Raw genomic sequence first — 18,528 nt, forward strand, 5'->3', positions numbered from 1 at the left:
TGATAAGCTCTATTTGAATGTGAAGGGCTCTGCTCAGTACTGCTGCCTATTCAGTGGGTACTCAGGAAGGCGTGTTGGCAGTGAACCAACATCCCATTCAGGTGCTAGATAAACCTTAGGTAAACCTTGGGAATTGAGATGCTGAGCTGATTTTTAGAATAATGGTGGTCAACCCCCAGAACTTCACCAAGGAAGGATTTTTTTTTGTGTATGTGTGTAGTGCTGCCTTTTTGATTTGAATGCTTTAGCATGTTTTATCTTAAATGACTGCAGAAATAATCTCAAATCCATGAGTTGGAGTTTGGTTGCAGTTCTGTTACCTACAGTCAGTCAAGTCTTTTAATAATCTAAGACTGCTGATGTAATTTGTAGCAAGTGTTATGTTTCATTCTAGGGAGGATGAATTTGGTGAAGCAAATGGTGCCTGACATATATATGATTTGGCAAAGGAACCTGTGGTCTTTCGGGATGAGAAACATTCTGTTAAAGCATTTTTCATAATTAATTACTTAAATTTTCTTGCTTTTATGACTTAGTTGGATTTGTTTTAATTTAATTAGTGTGCTAATCATAAAATTTTTTAAGTCATTGTAATGTCAGGACACTAAACTCTTATCTTTTCTCTGGCATAGGCAGTGAGGGGAGAAACAATAACTTTTAGAAATGGATTGCTGGTGAAAAATGGAGAAGCAGTAAACTGCTGTTAATTTTTTTATATTTGTTTTAGAAATTATTTACAAAGCTAAATATTTTAATTAGCAAAAGCTGGCATAAAAGACTCTAATGGACATTACGCATTTCTCTTCTGATTTGGTATCTGTTTGTCTTGGTTATAGTTGAAATCAGATCTTTCAGCCAGCCTTTTCAGAGGGCAGAAATGACTTAATTTTCAGAATATTTCTAAAAAGAAAGTGACACACATGTTCAAATGTATAGTATATAACTGTCATTACTTCATAGACAAACTACTACCAGGTGAAGAAACACTGTCAAGCATTAAGATCTGTATGTATATTCCGGGAAAACGTCACAGTAATATTATTCAGATGGTAACATGCATGAAGTTTGGGGGTTTTTTCCTCCTGCCTTTAAAATTATCCTTCATGGCTTCTTCAGTAGTGGACATATATGGATGTAATAGTTCCTGTCCAGAGTGGAGGCTTGTTTTTTTACAGTACAGAAATCCTCCTAAGAGTGTGAGCTTTGGCTCTAAATATAGCCTCTGAATTAACACTGCTAATTTTACCCATGTATTATTCACATTTGCTCAAACTGTCAACTGTCCTCCAAAAAAAAGTAAAATTAAGTCCTCAGAATGTGTGTGTGTGTGTAAGTTGGAGGTCCTGGAGGAAGAATTGTTTATAGGCTTTACAGAAGCCTAAATCCCTCTCCTTTGCTTTGTGCTGTACGTAAATCGTGTATTAGAATTAGAACAACTTTCAGTTATTAACAGTCTTAGTATCATGGCTTCACAGGTATGTCTGAAAAAGAGAATATTAGAGGTTGGAGTCAAAATGGTGACAGCCAGATGGTGCAGGAAAGCAAAGGGTTTTCCACATCTGTTTAATTTATTGTAATTAGTTTTGTAGGATGGAATGCAGTAACTTTTCCATATCTTCTTGTTGTCATTATTACTTTCAGAAATGTTTCTGTTAGTTATAGGAATGTCAAATTCCTTTGGCAAGTATCAAGTTTTTGGTTGCTATAGGAAAATGCTGTGAATTCCAGGTGGGTCTTATCATCTTTTCATGCCAGTTTATTCCTTCTTTTTGTTCTGCTTGAATTTGTGAAATTTGAAAAGCACACATTAAACCAGGGTAGACAGTATTGCTCAGTGTAGACAGCAGTGGGAGGAAGTAGGTACGATTTACCAAGTGTAACACTTTGCCTCCTGTTCTTAATTTGAGAAATAATGATAACAATGCTTAGTTTTTGAAGTATAGAAAATGACTTCTTCTGTAGGATATAGAGCTATGCTAAAATCCAATTTAAGGTTAATCCTCTGTGACCTGAGCTGGGTTCCAGATGGTGACCTACATGTGGAGTAGGCTGTTAATTTTTTTATCAAAGCCTTAAAGTGTCCAAGAATGAAAGGTGTGATTATTGTATATTAAATGAAGGGTAGAGTAGCAAAGCTAAGAATATAAAAGTTGGAAAACAGAGTGCTGGATACTTTGGCAATATTGTATTTTACTCTTTTCTGTATTTACTTTATGGGGGTTTTAAATACTTGTTTGTTTTTTTTTTTTTAAATTTCTTATTTAAATACATGTTTTTTCTCAAGTCTTGGTTAGTAATTATGTAGACCAAGACTGCTAGGTCCTTAGCAGACTTATTACAGTTGAAAATAAGCTACTGTTAACATGTTATTCTCTTGCCATTTGGGGATCAGCATCTGAAGGGGAGAGACTTCACCAGTGAGTTAAGTTATTCTTGAGGCAACAGTTGAATTTTTGGGATCACTGAGGCTGATTTCTGGCCCTTTAAAAGGATTACTGCTTGATGTAGGCATTCCCAAAGTGTATTAAGTAAATTGCTTGTGGGACATTAACCGCTTCCAAGAGGTGCCGGCAGTGGCAGTGCTGTGGCAAGGCGAGCTGGCTGTGCTTGGCGACCTGGGCTGACCTTTGTCTGCAGCAGAAGGAAGGAGGAAGGAGACAGACAGGGACAATCTTGCTATGAAGCAGTGAAAGCCGTCAAGCAGTATCCTCCTGCCTCACTGGACCCATGGCAGCCTCGCTGCTGTGGTTGCTTAGAGCACCTGCTTCTGTCTGGGAAAGGATTTCTTTTTCCATCTGGGTGATGTACACGTGTGCTCTTACTGTACACAAGTCTGTGTGATTCTTGGAAGAGTTACCCATTAGAGGGCTGTCAAATATTGGAACAGGCTGCCCAGGAAAGTGGTTGAGTCACCATCCCTGAAGATATTCAAAAGACAACACGTAGATGTGGTGCTTAGGGCTGTGGTTGAGGGTTGGACTTGGCAGTGCTGCATTAATTGTGGGACTCAGTGATCTTGAAGGCCTTTTCTAACCTAAATGATTTTATTCTGTGATTGAGTTTGAGCCAGGGCTCCCAAAGTGGGAATGCAGAGGTAAACTAGGAGAATGACTTCTGTGTTTAAGGCTCAGCTGGGGGAGATCAGTAGAGGAAATGAAGCTGGAGTACGAGGCTGGGAGAGAAAATGATGGTGTGCCCTCTCTTCCACGCTTGCATAACCTGTCATAAAGCTGAAGGATGCTGTTCCTGTTAGAGCTATTCTTGATGTACTGTGAACCAAGATAAGAGCTCAGTGGTGATCAGAATAGGTACCAGTTGACTCTAAATATGATATTTTTAATATAAAGGCAATCTTAGTAGGAACGAGGATTAAACTTTAGTTAGTGGATAATGATCTCAAAAATGTAGCCAGAAACTCCAGTCTCCCTGAAAGTTGAAAGTAGGATTTAACCTTCTAAAGTTACTTGACATTGAATTGTAGGCTCTGTCTCTGCCTGTAATTATGAATTAAAAGTAAAGTATTGATACACACCTTGGTCAAGTTTTAACTGTATGGAATGAGAGTGCTCCCTGGGAACCCTCAGGTTTTACTGTGGTCCCTTGGGTTTGAGGGGGTCTCTCCTCTCAACTCTCCTCATGTGACTTTCTCTTCACATGTGCCTCCTTTTCCCTTCATGGCTTAGGTGAGGTGGTTTCACTGCTGAAGGGTATCAGCCTAGCTAATCTGGGAGTGCTGTTGTAGGAGATGGTAACTGAAGTAAATTATAGAGATGGGATAATATTAAAAATATTATATATTTTATATTATAATATAAAAAAATTTCCTTTGAAGACTGAGAAAGTACAACTTATGTCTGTCTTGGTATAGAAAGGTGGAGGAGTAGGTGTGTTTATGTACCTGCTACTGGATTTTCTCTTATAGAGAACAAAAATACCTAGAATTATCCCCTTCTGGGGGGCAGGGGTGGATTTCTGTTCTGATGGGCTAAGTTACTCCAGTTTTTTGGAGTCATCCCTAGGTGGTGGTGAAGAAATAATGCCAGCAAGAGGGAGTATCTGGTGGCTATCAAAGTAGGTGGTATTTGTGGCATGGGTATCTTGCAGGTTCGAAAAGGAAGGAGGACAGATAGATTGTGACATCCATAGCATTTTCCCCCTTTAGCCATTACTTTTAATGAAGATCCTAGGGGGATATTTGATTTCCTCATGTCTTCATTCTTAAGTGCTTGTGGTTGGAAAATGGAATTGGAAGCTGTAGATGGCCTTCATAAAAGGGCAAATGCAAGTTAAGATCAAGACTTTTAAAAAACAAAAAGCCAACCACAAAGGAAAAATTCCCTGTGGCAGTATAGGTTTTCACTTCTGTTTCAGCAAAGTGAAGTTGACTGTTTACGTGACTACTGTTCTGGAATATTGCTTTATCCTCTTATCCGGGAGGGCATGGGAGGGGAAATAGAACCTGTTAATCTAAAAATTGTTCTACTTAGTTACATAACTGTTTCTTAAAAATAGCTCTAGATTGCTGGAGAAGATTGATAGATACTGCGGGATACAAATTTCTCTTTTGTTCAGTTGGTGCTCTTTTGCACAGAGAATCCACATTGTATGTATACATATTTTTTACTATTTTGTGGTGGTCACTTGCATGTAACTCACACGTGCTCATACAGCAGCCTGTGAACGTCCTGTAGTAGAGTTCTCTGTCAGATACTGTATACGTCATGGCTGGGCTTCGCGAATGAAGATTTGGGAAGGGCTCTACCCACGTTTGTTGCAAGCATGCTGGTGGCTAAAGAGGCCAATACGAGATAGGCACGTCCGGTTGCAAAAGGCACAGCAGAAAAACTCCTTAGGTGGTATATTCTGCAAGGCACAATTCTTTCTGCGCTGTCTTTTCTCCTCAAGAGTGATCCTGCGTGCGTTCTCAAAAGCATCAGCAGCGTTATAGATGGTGTGTCTCAGGAGGCCAGAGTAGACCAGTTATGGTGATCAATATGGCCAAGGCTGAGGTGTTGTTTTGGACTTCCAGCCCAAAGAGCTCAGCAGCGTCTGCAAAGCAGGATGTTAAACACTGCAGAGCTGCTTCTGTGTGGGTGACAAGGGCAGTGTCATCAGCATAAAGCAGCTCCCGGACAAGATGGTTTAAGGTCTTGGTGTGGGCCTTCAGTTGCCTTAGGTTGAAAAGGCTTCCATCAGTATGATGTCGAATGTAGATACCGTTCTGATCATCGAGGTCTGCTGTGGCCCTTTGGAGCATCATGCTGAAAAAGATTGTGAATAGGGTTGGTGCAAGAACGCAGCCTTGTTTCACACCATTGGTAATTAGAAAGGGCTCAGAAAGTGCATTGCCATATCTGACTTGGCCTTGTTGATCCTCATGGAGTGAGATGATCATTTTAAGGAACTTGGGGGACATCCTAAACGTTCCAAAATCTGCCACAGACCTTTTCTGCTCACAGTATCAAAAGCCTTGGTGAGGTCAGCAAAGGTTCCATAGAGACCTTTGTTCAGTTCCCTACACTTCTCTTGCAGTTGTCTGAGAACAAACATCATGTCTGTGGTACTCCTGTTGGCTCTGAAACACATTGGCTTTCAGGTAGAATTCCTTCTGCTATAGCAGGTATTAGTCTGTTCAAGAGTATTCTTGCCAGGCTTTTACCAGCAATGGAGAGCAGAGTAATACCATGGTAATTGGAACAGTCTGATTTGACTCCTTTCTTCTTATACAAAGTGATGATGACTGCATCTCGAAGGTCTGATCGTAGTTCGCCGAGTTCCCAACAGCGCACCACAAACTCGTGAAATTTAGCATGGAGTGCTTGCCCCCATGTATAGCAGTAATAATAGCACCAAAACTGAATCTAAATGCAGAGAGGCACATCAAGAGAAAGCATTGAGGATGGGGTATCTCTTTGTGTGTGTGGCAGTTAGTGCTGGAAAGTTTAACTTTGATAATGACTGTTCAGAGCATCCTTTATTCTGTTGTGTTTCTAGAAATCTCTATTTTATTTGACTGTGGGTGTGTGATATCCTTGGGATAAGGAGACAAAATGCATAAATCAAAAGGTTTATTGTATTCTGGTAAAACAAGTTCATTCTTTTAAGATGTACTTCTACTTCAGCATGCTCAGTTTTCTCATCTGAAGAGATTTTTATGTAATTTAGGTTATCCTTTGTCTTTGTAGATTAATTTAGCAGATGGCCATTGCAAGCTTAGACCAATAGCAGTCATAAATAACTTGTTTTCAGTGACTGATACAGAGTAAAAATTTGCTCTTTGGCTTACCTGCTATTTACTTTAGACTTTCTGTTCAGATACAATCTGCAAAATATTTTCTGCTTCATTAAATACCCCATGGTATTGTATTTGTCTCATGTGCTTTTAATGAATCTGTACTTTAACATTTCTCTAACTTTGACACCTGGAATAATTGAGTACAGTAAGGAAAAACAGAATAGTCTTGAGTAGTTGACTCTGCTGTAATTTATTTTTCTCTGCTGCATGATCTTTTCCTGTAAAACAAGTTTCACCTGCTGCTTTTTGAACTGTCTTCATTAAAGCTGTCCTTGTTGCACAGGACTGTTCTGGAGTGGCAGCATCCCACCTCTGTACAGTGCTGCTTTTCTTTACCATCCCCTATTAGGTCATCTGAATCTGGGCTTCATGTAAGTGAGCTAAATTGACCCAGATCTGGCTCAAGAGTAGAAAGTTACCAAATTTGTTTGAAGATGTTTCTCTTCTGGAGTTGTGGATTCCCCATCTGAATATCATTAGCCTAGATATTGCTCGGTAAACTGTCAGTTCATAGAAATATTAATAGTATTTTTTTTTTTGTATCCTAAAATATCAGTTATGTTGAGATTCCTTAGGCAGGACAGCTGTACTTGGTGTGTATCTAATATGCTGGGGACTTAAGTGTTTACTTTTTTCTCTCTGCATGTATATACATAATGAGTGTTGAGCCCTCAGCTCTATCATAGCAAATCCCAGGAGGTTTACTGTACCATTCACGTTTGCTTTTTGTTTGCTTTTTTGTTTGCTTGTGGGGTTTGTATTTGTTTCCCCCTCTTGTTGCACTGGCCTGGTACAGTCTCCCTGAAGTCAACTGTTCCAAAACACAAAATGTTGTTAGAAGTTTTTGTTAAGCTTCATTTGTTGAAACATGTGAAGTTTTAATTATTTGAGTCTTGTGATAATTGATACTGCCAAACAACTAATTTAAAGGAACTTTTTTTTAAAGCAGAATGTGGATAATTTTACCCAATGTCTTCTTGCACAAGAAAATCCCCAAACCCACTATATATTTCAGGGAAAAACATTAATTTTTAATGAGGAGTGTTTTGGATGACAGGTCATTCTACCAAATGTCTTCTAACTTCAGTTAGTATTGGGAACTTTGGTCTCAAAGGTGGTGACTTCTGTGGCACACAGGAGAAAACTAACACTTTCTACTGAGCTTGTCTCCTGTGTAATGTTTTTTAAACTGATCATGTATGATCAAAAAAGCTGAGGTATGATCAAAAAGGGTAATGTATGATCTCTGTTGTGTGCTTCATTTTGTCACTGATTCTGTTCGATCACCCATGTGCAATTCTTTGGGAAGATGCTCAGATTGCCTCTTGTCATCTAACTTTAAGTGATGGAATTAAGAATTTTGGCTCTTGAAATAGGATGTGGAATGCAGAGATTGATTTGTAGTACTAAGGTGAGATTGTACTAGGATGTGTTCCATTGTATCATTTAATTGCATGTCCTTGCTGCTGGAATCTAAGAACTTCAATAATGAGGTTTTTGCCAAATCTCTTGTCTCAGAAGGTGTGGTGGGAACCTGATGTTGGTGTACAGGGGTGACCTCTCAAGCGTGGGGCAGTGCTCTAAATAAATCAAAGCTGGTGTCTTCTGTGTCCTGATGAGAATTGATCAAAGAGCAAATTTCTGAAAGAGTATTTCAGTACCATAAGTACTATAACTTAACACAGTCAAACGAGTAACTTCTGCAGGGCACGTTCCTTGTCAATACTGTGTTCTGGGGAAATGGGTAAATCTAAGTGAAGCAACGCAACCTTTTATGTGGTAAGCTGAAAACAGGATGTGAATAATATGAAAATAGGGAAAAGCGAGTAATTTTCTTTACGAGTAAATACTTTTCACTTGCTCAATGAGGAGGTATAATTTCTCTTGTTCAGTGACAGTTTCTGTGTTAAGCTTCATTAAATAAACTTTAGAACATACATGTTTCCCACTCCCCCTTTTTTCATATTATTTGCAAATTGAGAGTGTTATCCTCACATCCTACACTGAGTAGGATTGTTGCTACCTTATCACGTCTGGCAAACAAGGGAGAAGGTGTGTTTGCCTGAAGGGTGTGGAAATGAATGAGATGTCACAAATTAGGGGAAAAGTAAATTCATAACTGTAGAGGAGGAGGATAACGAAGATGGATACCAAATGGCCAGGCCATAATAAATTAGACTGGATATGTTAGGCAGGTTTCTGTTCAAGTATGTTCGTTTGTATGTAGTGTTCCTTTTGTTGATAAGGATGCCTGAGAAGCTGTTTGCCATTTGCTGGAACTCAGTGTTACCTCTACATTTCTTTCCTTAAATGTGTGTATGCTACCCTGGTACTTATGTGTTGCAGCTTTTACTCTTTCCAGCACAGCTTTCTGCTCTACTTACTAAAAATCCTTTAAATTCCTCTTGTAGTATTTTTTTATTTCTGTACATTGTAGGAGGCCTGCAAGGCTGACCTACCATTTATTCCTTCTTCCATGTCTCTACAATAACGTTGCTCAAGGGCTAGTAGCTTTACCAGTATTTTGTCTGAAGGAAAGTCATAAAAGCAGTAAAATTGCTTCAGTTTTTGAAAATCCTGTCTCAGCTGCAACCTTTTAAGTTTGCATTTGTATTATTCAGGGTTGTACTGTTTGAATTCTTTGTGAATTATGTAGCTTGTAATTTACTTCAACTTTTAAAACTAGCAAGTTTTTGGGTAGCAACTTGTGTTCTTTTGGTATGCAACACAGGAGAAAATCCTACACAATTAGTGTGAAACAAAGTAGAACTGACTTGTAGTTTGCTATCCACATCTTATGTAAAAGAGTTCTGATTGCTACTGGTGATGCAGTGACTGGTGATGGTAGAAGGCAGTGAACTTGCTTCTTTTTTCCAAATGACACTAATTGAACTTGCTTCAGAACACCACATGACTGTTTCTGCTTTGAAGACATAAATATGACACAACCATCTCAGTTTATTGGCAGTAAAGTATTTAATGTTATATTAAATTAGCATTAATTAGTACTAAATTATATTTTGCCTCTAGTAAGTTTTTTTGTTACTTATTCTTCTGTATTGGTTAGTTACTGTTGAAACTCAGTACTTTATAAACAAATAATATTTAGGAATTCTTTCTCATAAAGAGCTCGTTAAATGTCTGAACAGTTCTCTGCTGTGTCTGTAGTGCTTCCTTTTCTGCTACAGCTTTCTATGACGCATGTTTTTATTTATTCCTTGGAAGAGAGTTATTTGCAGTGATTTCCTTCATTCATTCACCTCATATTTTGACATCATAAACTTGAAGTAATATGAACAGGGCTTGTAAAAAGAATGGTGAATTTTTCTAAACAGTACAAAAAAAACCCTCCCAAAAAACCAAACCAACAAAAAACAACCAAAACAAATTAGCCAAGCCCAAACCATTCCTGCTGCTGCACCCTGGAAAGGCATCCTTTTCCTTCCAGAGGTCGACTAGTTGGTCTCTTCAGGGCTTTTTGCTAGGACTGGCCTCCTGCCTGTCCATTTTGAAATTCTTGTTTGGCTCATCTGATTATCTGTGCTTCATTAAGGCTGGTCCAGTTTGTGAGTAGGTAGGTGGGGGGAACAGACATGTAGCATAAATACTGCTCTCATGGTACATCATCCCATCATCAACCATTTTCAACCAACTCCCAGAATAGTTAGACACTTCTGTTGTTGGAAGCAGCTGTTTTGGAGATTTCCAGGAAGCAGCCACCTGCTTTTGTGATAGATTGAAGACTCGTGTCCCCTTCAGTCATGTGTTGGATGCTGGAATTGCTTGTGGCTCATTGCTGGGGTCTATGTAGTTAAGAGTTACAGAACAGTTCACAGGAACTGACATCCTATAATGAATGAGAGCTTTTGTACACTAAACCACAGCCAGATTCAAGACCTTCAATTTGTGTAATGGAGGCTTGACTTCCCCTGTTTATCTTCTGCTCAGTTATTAAGAATAGTTTGGTTTATTTTCCTGAATTGGAGTAAACTGTATCAGTGTTTTGGAGGAGTGGTAAGGGAGGACAGGAAGCGAAGGTCATCTGTTTTTAATACTGGTGTTTTTCTCCATGGTCAGGGCATTCTAATTATACCCTGGATGAAATATCAAATTTCAAAGTCCTTCACACAAGGAAGGTTCTCTGTTTTTGGTGGTGTTAGATACATGTGCATCTCATAAACTTGTGTATCAAATGATTAGTATTGGGTGACTGTATTAGCTGATTACTCTGCTGTCGTTGATAATATCTTACTTGGAGCAGTGAAGAATTTGTCCCATGCAGAAGTATATCTTGTAGATGGGAATTCTCATAGCACTAGTTTCATTTTGCAGCTAAAGAAGTTGTTTAAGGTTACAGTGAACCTTTCCTGACTCGTCTGTTTTGACTGACTGTTTGGCCACAGATAAGGATTTTAGGTAGCTGAATGATGGTGGTGTGTATCTGGCCTGAGAAATGGCCTCAGAGATTTTTCTTCCAGTGATGTAAAAAGCATAGCACAGGAAAATGTAAAAGAGTAGGAGATGTTCATTAACTTTATATTGGAAGATTTCTTTCTTCATTCCCTCCTTCAGAAGAAAGTGTCTGCTGTGCTTTCTCTCTGTGATTAGTTTTTTTATTAGGACCAAAATTGATTCTGTTAGATTATTTTCTATGCCAGATATGCAGTAATGAAATAGTTCAGGAGTGTAACACAAGATGGTAAGAAAGCCATGTGAAATGTTCTTCATTTTTTTATTCCATCTGCTGCTACTATGTGGTAGATATCTTATGGTTTTGAAATAGCACTTCTTCAATTTTCTTATTTTTGTGGTTTTGGAAGTATTAGATCAGGCATTACAATGTCATACCTATTAGAAAAGTACTCTAGAAAATTTTGTGGTGGACCCCCCTAAAAGTTAGTAGGATAATGGAAAAGCAAAATTCTTCCTATAATCTTAATTCTGCTGAAAGAAAAATCGGTAGCATATAGCTCCTTTTTTCCTTCTTGTCTCTTTCAGTTTTCATTAATGAGAGCAGTCTTAAGCACTGAAAGACTCTGGAGACATACAAGCCATGTTTGAGAGTGTTTGTAATCTCCAAATAAATACCAGCTCAATGAAGTAAAAATCAAGTAATCCTGAAGAGAGAGAGCTTTCAGTTTGAAACTAGGCATTTGCTTACCCCTGCCTGTATGGAAGGGAAAAACCTGCTGCTCGGATGAAGTAGTCTTTGGCAGGATTTGGCCAGATGGCACTTATTCCTGTGACTATAGAAGAAGTAATGTCTTTTAAGTTTCATGATGCTTTCTGTATTCTCTCCTGTTTTCAATGAAATTTATGCATTTCATGCTTTTTGTGCTGGGAGATGTTCCAGAATGCAGACTGGCTCTCTTTCCAGCCGAGCCGGCAGGCAAGGCAGACGGAAGCAATATGCTCTAAGAAGAAGTGTGAATTTTCTCGTGTATTTCACTGAGGGTTAATGGGAAGACTAATTAGGACACCTGAAGCCAAAATTACTGTGTTTCACTTTGAGAGAAATTATTGGAGACATCCATCAGCTGTAGTTGGATATAAGTGGCATTCCAAGTTTAAATCTGCTGAAGAGTTTAGAACTGGAAGTGAGGAACAGAAGTTTAAAACTGACTCAATTAATTTTTAATTTAATATAGAGTAGAAGAAGGAAAAATAAAAATCTACGACATTAATAACTCTGTAATCTAATAAATGAAGGAGATCATATACTTCTAATTATTATTGGGTTTAATTTGCGTTTGAAGACTGTGTATAGGTAACATTAAATCAGTATTTTTGATTGAAAATAATGTATTAAATACTACTATGTATTTTTTTATTATTTTAACTTTTACAGATACATGTATACAGGATTTCTTACTTTTCTCTTGCAGATATGATATTTCTACTCCTAGAAATCTGCATAGCCTAACACTTTGTTCTTTTTGAATCCTAATATACTTCAATTTTCTTTGGATATAAGAAAGCCTGGGACTGCTGCCTTTGCTGGACTGACTTTGTGCTGTGTCAGACTCAGCTTCTGGGTAAGGCACAAGACAAAGGTTAGTTTTCTTTGAGTGTTATAAAGGCAGCAACCTTTAGCTAAGGAGTATGTACAAGAAGAGATGCATTCCTTTCTACTGTGCCATTTCCATCCCTACTTTGCCTGGGAGAGTAGGAGGAGATCAGGAGTCTCTTCCTATTTTCCTGCTGTATGTTTCCCAAAAGCAGGACTCTAACCCTGCACTTTTCGTCTCATAATACATATGTTTGAGACTCCAACTCCATCAGGTCGTAGACCTCTTTTGCCTTCTTGTCACTGCTTTGACATCCTCAGATGTCTATTTCATTACAGAGCAGGACTGAAAGCTGCAGCCCCTGCTCGACAGTGTAACAAGATGTACCCACTTTGTGGTGTCTTTTTGTGCAAGTGTGTAATGAGCTATGAGGGAAGACAAGCGGGCAGAGCTGAGAGAAGCCTATACGTACTTCGCACAGGCAAATTGGTTACATGTTGTGAGCATATCACAATTTCGGAAACTAATAGTGTTGCACTGTCACAGTCTCCACTGTTGCAATATCTGTGGGCACTGATGTGCTTGGTTAAAAGACTGCAATTCCTTCTACTTGAAATGGCTTGTGTGCTTTCTGTCTTCCTCTTTAACATGTCCCACCTCTTGACCAATATTAAGACAGAGAGAACGGACAAGAAAAATGTTTCTCTCTGCAGTATAGAATTTTTAAGGAAGAAGTGCAGGGAGGAGGGAAGGTCTTTCATTTTACATGTAAAAAATATTACCCCACATACATTAATAGCATGATTAATCAGGTAACAGGCTCATAGTATTCTACTCTCCATTAAACTTTATCATAGAATTTCCTGAGTTGGAAGGGACCCACAAGGATCCCTTGGGATCTAGCTCCTGGCCCTTTACAGGACGGTCCGTGTGTGTATTCTCTGGCCATCATCAGCTCTTAGATTGTTGGTCCACTTGATCCAGCTCTGACAGTTTTGTCAAGTCTTAAAGAGAGCAATGTTTTGTAACTACTGTGGAATTAAGTGACTGGGTAGAGGGAGGAAACAGTGTGGTGTGAGCTTATGCTTTGAAATGGGAGGGTACATGGTGGGGCAGTAACTGATTAAGAAGCAGGAAGGCTTCAACAAGGTTTTCTGCCTTCTTAGGAGCCTTGGCATTAACTGTGTAATAAACAGGTAACAATCAAGGAACTGTTTACTGTTTTGTGGACTATAATGCATTTTTGTCATGAAGAGTGTGACTATAGGACTGTATTATTTTGTGTTGTGCTGCAAGGAGTGGGTAAATCTGGTCCTATATAGGGAGGAGTATTCATGTTGGGGGTAAGGATATCTTTATTTGAATACATAGAAAAAGAAGTGCTACCATTTTTAAAAAGTTGTTGCACCATTGGAAGCTCTCTGCTTTTTCCTATTTGTGGGGTGGTATTTTGAGTCAAATATATGCTTTGAAAGTGTGCTCAGTTAATAATCTGTTCTGGCTTTTACCAAATCACATTAACCTAGTGTAGCCATCGAACTGGCTATGCCAATTGTACTTGCTGAACAATTATTTTTACTTCTAAGTTGCCCCACTATGAATTCTTGGACCAGCTGACAAATTTCAAAGAAGTAGGTTCTCTTCTCTCTAGGTTAGGATGAGAGAAACAAGTAAAGTGTATCCATCTTGCTTTTGGCAAAAAGGACACCAAAAGAATCTTTTAATTAGAGCAACTTCATTCGTCTATCTGCCATTAACCTAACGAGCAATATGAACTTGCTAAGGTGCAGCCATGGAACTTGGTGAGAGCTGATCCTCTAATGAGAGGATTAGGTGTTTATTTCTGTTGTCCACAGACTGATGCTAAACATGCTGCTGGGTATGTGAGAGCTCTCAGCCAGTCCCCAGTAACCTCTCCTTCACCTCTGTCCTTTGCTCTCCTGTCCCCTTCTGAATAACACCTCAGTGATTTCTTCATTCTTGATATTTTGGAAAAGATTTTAAAAATTAAGATGCACGCAATTTCGGTGTGGTGGTGTATTTGGGTGTGTAAATACACACACACACACTCACTCCTCCTCCCCTCACACCTGTTGAGACGGGGGAGAGAATTGGAAGTATGAAAGTGAAAAAACTCATGTGTTGAGATAAAAACAGTTTAATAATTGAAAGGAATAAAAAATTGTAAGGAAAATTACAAAGAGAGAGAAATAAGAACCAGGAAAGCTGCAAATGAAAACGGTCACCACCAAATGAGTGTTGCCTGACCAGCAGCCCCCCAAACCAACTTTCCCTCTAGTTTTATTGCTGAGCATAATGCTATATGATATGGAATATCCCTTTGGTCAGTTGGGATCATCTGTCCCAGCTGTGTCCCCTCCCAGCTCCTTGTGCACCCTCAGCCTCCTCACTGGTGGAGTGGGATGAGAAGCAGAAAAGACATTCACTCTGTGTAAGCACTGCTCAGCAGGAACTAAAACATCCCTACGTTACCAACAGTGTTTACAGCACAAATCCAAAATGCAGCCCCATACCATCTACTATGAAGGGAATTAACTTCACTCCAGCCAAACCTGGCACAAAAAGCATACTTTGAAGTCAGTGAGATCCAAAAGGGATGAATAGCTCTGTCCAAGTGACCATTGTTAAACTGATTCCTCTCCAGCACTGCCATTTTACAAACTGCATTTGGTTAATTGTTTTGGGAAGAGGGGCAATGGAAGAGGAACCAGTCTTGGGCTCTGGAATTGTGATACCTCTGCCATTTGTGCTGTAGAAGCTACTTTGTATTATCTGGTCTGAAGGAGAAATCCAGCCTGCCCCCTTAAAGCTGGGGAAGGAACAATGCCTCCTTTGGCTTACAGCCTGAGAATTCTATCTGGGACTGCTGTTTCCACTGCTTAGTCATCATCATGGCTGGGCTTCGCGAACGAAGATTTGGGAAGGGCTCTACCCACGTTTTTTACAAGCGCGCTGGTGGCTAAAAAGGCCAATACGAGACAGGCACATCTGGCTGCAAAAGGCACAGCAGAAAGACTCCTTAGGTGGTATATTCTGCAAAACACGGTTCTTTCTGCGTTGTCTTTTCTCCTCAAGGGTGATCCTGCGTGCTTTCTTAAAGGCATCAGCAGCATTATAGATGGTGTGTCTCCAGACCTCCCGATTGGAGGCCAGAGTAGACCAGTTATGTTGATCAATATGGCCAAGGCTGAGATGTTGTTTCAGGGAGTCCTTGTATCTTCTCTTTGGGGCTCCTCTCATGCGGCAGCCAGTGGCAAGTTCACCATAAAGCAAGATCTCAGGAAGACGGTGGTCCTTCATCCGCTGCTTGGTACACTTTTCTTTTTGTAATGATGGCAACTGTGAGTACAACACATTTGAAAATCTCCCAATTTAATTAGTTTACGTTCTCATAATCTTGAATGGTTTAGAAGGCCCTGTTTTGTCAAGAAACCTCTTCTATTTTTGCATTTCACCTTGAATTTGATGATTTATTTTGTTGTTAATGAGTTCTGTATTGTACTTATTTACATGATAAATCTCTCTTCACAGATCATTCAACTTCAAGTGGTACATCCTCATTTAAGCCCAGCCGATCACTGGTTTCCATTCCCACTGCCCATGTGATGCTGTCTAATGCCAGCTCTTCACTTTCCAAACACAGGGAAGCTTTCAAGTCTGATGGCTCAAAATGGAGCACAAGTTTTGTACGGTCAGGAGGAGGCAGAAATCAGGGTTCACTGGACAACTCCCTTGACATGAAAGATGCAAGACCTGTGAGAAAATGGTCCTCCTTGTCTAAACTCAGCTCACCAAATACCTTCAGCCAAGATGGTAGTAGTCATTTGATGGAATACAGGGCTGGTACAGACAAAGCCATGTCACCACAATTAAGGACAAATGGGCCAAGTTGTTTGCATGACAGCATGGAGTTGCTAAAAATTGAGGACAAAGAAATGGGGAAAAAACGATCTTCTCTACTGGACTGCAAATATAAATTTGATACGTGCAGCAAAGATGATTTTGTTTCAGATTCCCCAAGTAGGAGACATGCCTTAGACTTGACCTACAGTGCCTTACCTGAAAGCAAACCTACAGCAGCCAGTTGTGAGGCTTTCGGACAGAGATACGCAACACTGGGACAGCAGGCTGTGAGTGGAGCTCCCATACAGCCGGCAGTGAGGACTCAAATGTGGCTTAAGGAGCAGCTCCGTGCAAATCCCCTGGACTGCAGGCCTGCCGAGGAGCCCTACGGTGTAGCTGCATGGCATGTGCAGCAGCCTGAAGATTTTAGAATAGGAGGTGAACAGCCTGTGCAGGTAAGGCTAAAGTTTGGTGTTTGCTGCCATCATGCGGCATCGTGTGTTATACCTGGCAGTTTGTAATGAAACAGGACGGGGAACAGGTCCCCTTAATCAGGTAATGATGGTTTTAAACTTTGACTGGGGATGTTGCTGCTTGTTTCTCAATATTACCTGAGTGCCAACAGTTCTTTATTGTTTTGTTTGGGTTTTTTTCCTACTGTCTGCTTACAGTTTACTCTGATTCATTGAGCCTGTCTGCATGGGACCAGCATTTCTTCACATGAAGCTGCACACAGCAAGAGCTTCATCAGATAACCTTCTCAGTAGTTTGAGAGAGAGTCTTTGATCACAGTGTAGTGGGGGAAATGTGAATGTATTTTGATCTGAATGGGCTTAAAAAGAGACTGCATTTATGCAGTCAGCAAAATAAGAATTACGTCTGTGTACTGCAAGGATGAATGGATATTTCGTATAACTACACCCAACACTTAAAAACTGGATTCAATTTGATATTATTGCTTATCTTTTAACTAATTAAAATCAACAGTAGTCAATGAATCTGGTTTATTTAATAAAATAACATGTGGGTTTTATCTGTCATATTTAAAATATTTTCATATAGAGAACATCAAGCACATAGTTTTAAGAGACAGGTAACCCTTTGTAGCATGGCAATTCAATTTTTGTTTCCAGCTTTTCCCCTAATGGGAAAATACGGTTTGTGAAAGAGGGCAGTATTTAAAATCTACGTGTTCCTGTTTACCTGTGTAGGTAAACTTGACTTGGCTTGCCAAAAAAATCCCAAGCAATTTACAATATGTAAACTTCTCTGAAAGGCATTCTAGGGTTAGACTAGGATATTATCTGAGGAGAGATAATCCAGCTGTATGTGCAAAGTACCTGTTTTCCTCCAGCCTGAAATACATGAAATAATTTACAAAGAGTTGTGCTCAAATTTTGTTGTTTCTTCTGTTGTATATTGAAGGAAAGACTGACAGGTTTAGAGGTTCTTGGGATCCAATTTTGCTCTTAATGGTGATCTTGATGGTTGGGGTTTTTTGGTGGGATGGTGGGTTTTTGTTGTACTGGGTGTTTTTTGGAGTTCTTTAAATAAAAAAAAAAAGAAGCCAAATTAATATGGCCAAACAAACAGTAATCTTTAAGGGTCTCCCTAAAAACCAGACATTGTTAGAGCTGGCCAACCTTTACCTTTATTGCTACAGAAACCCTCATCTTTCTCTTAAGGTTTTTGAAGATTTTGATGTTGAGAAATTCCCCAGGTAGGGAGCAGAGGCTGATGGAGTCGTGTCAGAGCCAAAGTGACAGAAACTGGGTCACTGCTGAGGCTGGATCCAGGGCACTGCCAGCTGGGCTCTTGGCAGTTGAAAGCTGCTGGTGGCATTGAGGAACATATGAGGGGTTTGGGAAGCGGAAGCGACAGCAGGGAGCTTGGTCTATCCATTCATTCAAGTCTTCCCAAACACCTGAAACACATGTAGCTGGCTGCAGCCATCAGAGGTGCTGTCTGTGAGGTTTGTGAGCAGATTACTGTGCCTGGTGGTTCTCCTCTTGGATTTGAATATATAGAATCATACAATGTTAAGGGTTGGAAGGGACCTTTAAAGATCATCTAGTCCCACTACCCCCTGCCATGGGCAGGGACACCTCCCAATAGACCAAGTTGCTCAAGGCCTTATCCAACCTGACGTTGAACACTGCAAGGAGTGGGGCATCCACAGCCTCCCTGAGCAACCTGTTCCTGTGTCTCACCACCCTCACAGTAAAGATTTTCTTCTGAATATCCAGACTAAATTTCCCCTCCTTCAATTTGCACTCATTAATCCTTGTCCTGTCACTACAGTTCCTGACAAAGAGTCCCTTTCCAGCTTCTCTGTAGGCCCCCTTCAAATACCTGAAAGTT

At 39.8% G+C, this 18,528-nt stretch overlaps 1 protein-coding gene across 2 annotated transcripts in view; it reads left to right on the forward strand.

Annotated features, from left to right (window-relative positions):
• CEP85L (centrosomal protein 85 like) overlaps positions 1-18,528 on the forward strand; it is a 144,839-nt gene that overhangs the window by 64,410 nt on the left and 61,901 nt on the right. For both annotated transcript variants that reach the window (XM_064649679.1, XM_064649678.1), the window contains exon 3: positions 15,856-16,622. In XM_064649679.1, the coding sequence (XP_064505749.1) occupies positions 15,856-16,622 (767 nt within the window). The remainder of the gene's footprint in view (positions 1-15,855; positions 16,623-18,528) is intronic.

Source organism: Pseudopipra pipra, chromosome 3, assembly GCF_036250125.1.
Source record: "Pseudopipra pipra isolate bDixPip1 chromosome 3, bDixPip1.hap1, whole genome shotgun sequence".
Classification (NCBI taxonomy): Eukaryota; Metazoa; Chordata; class Aves; order Passeriformes; family Pipridae; genus Pseudopipra; species Pseudopipra pipra.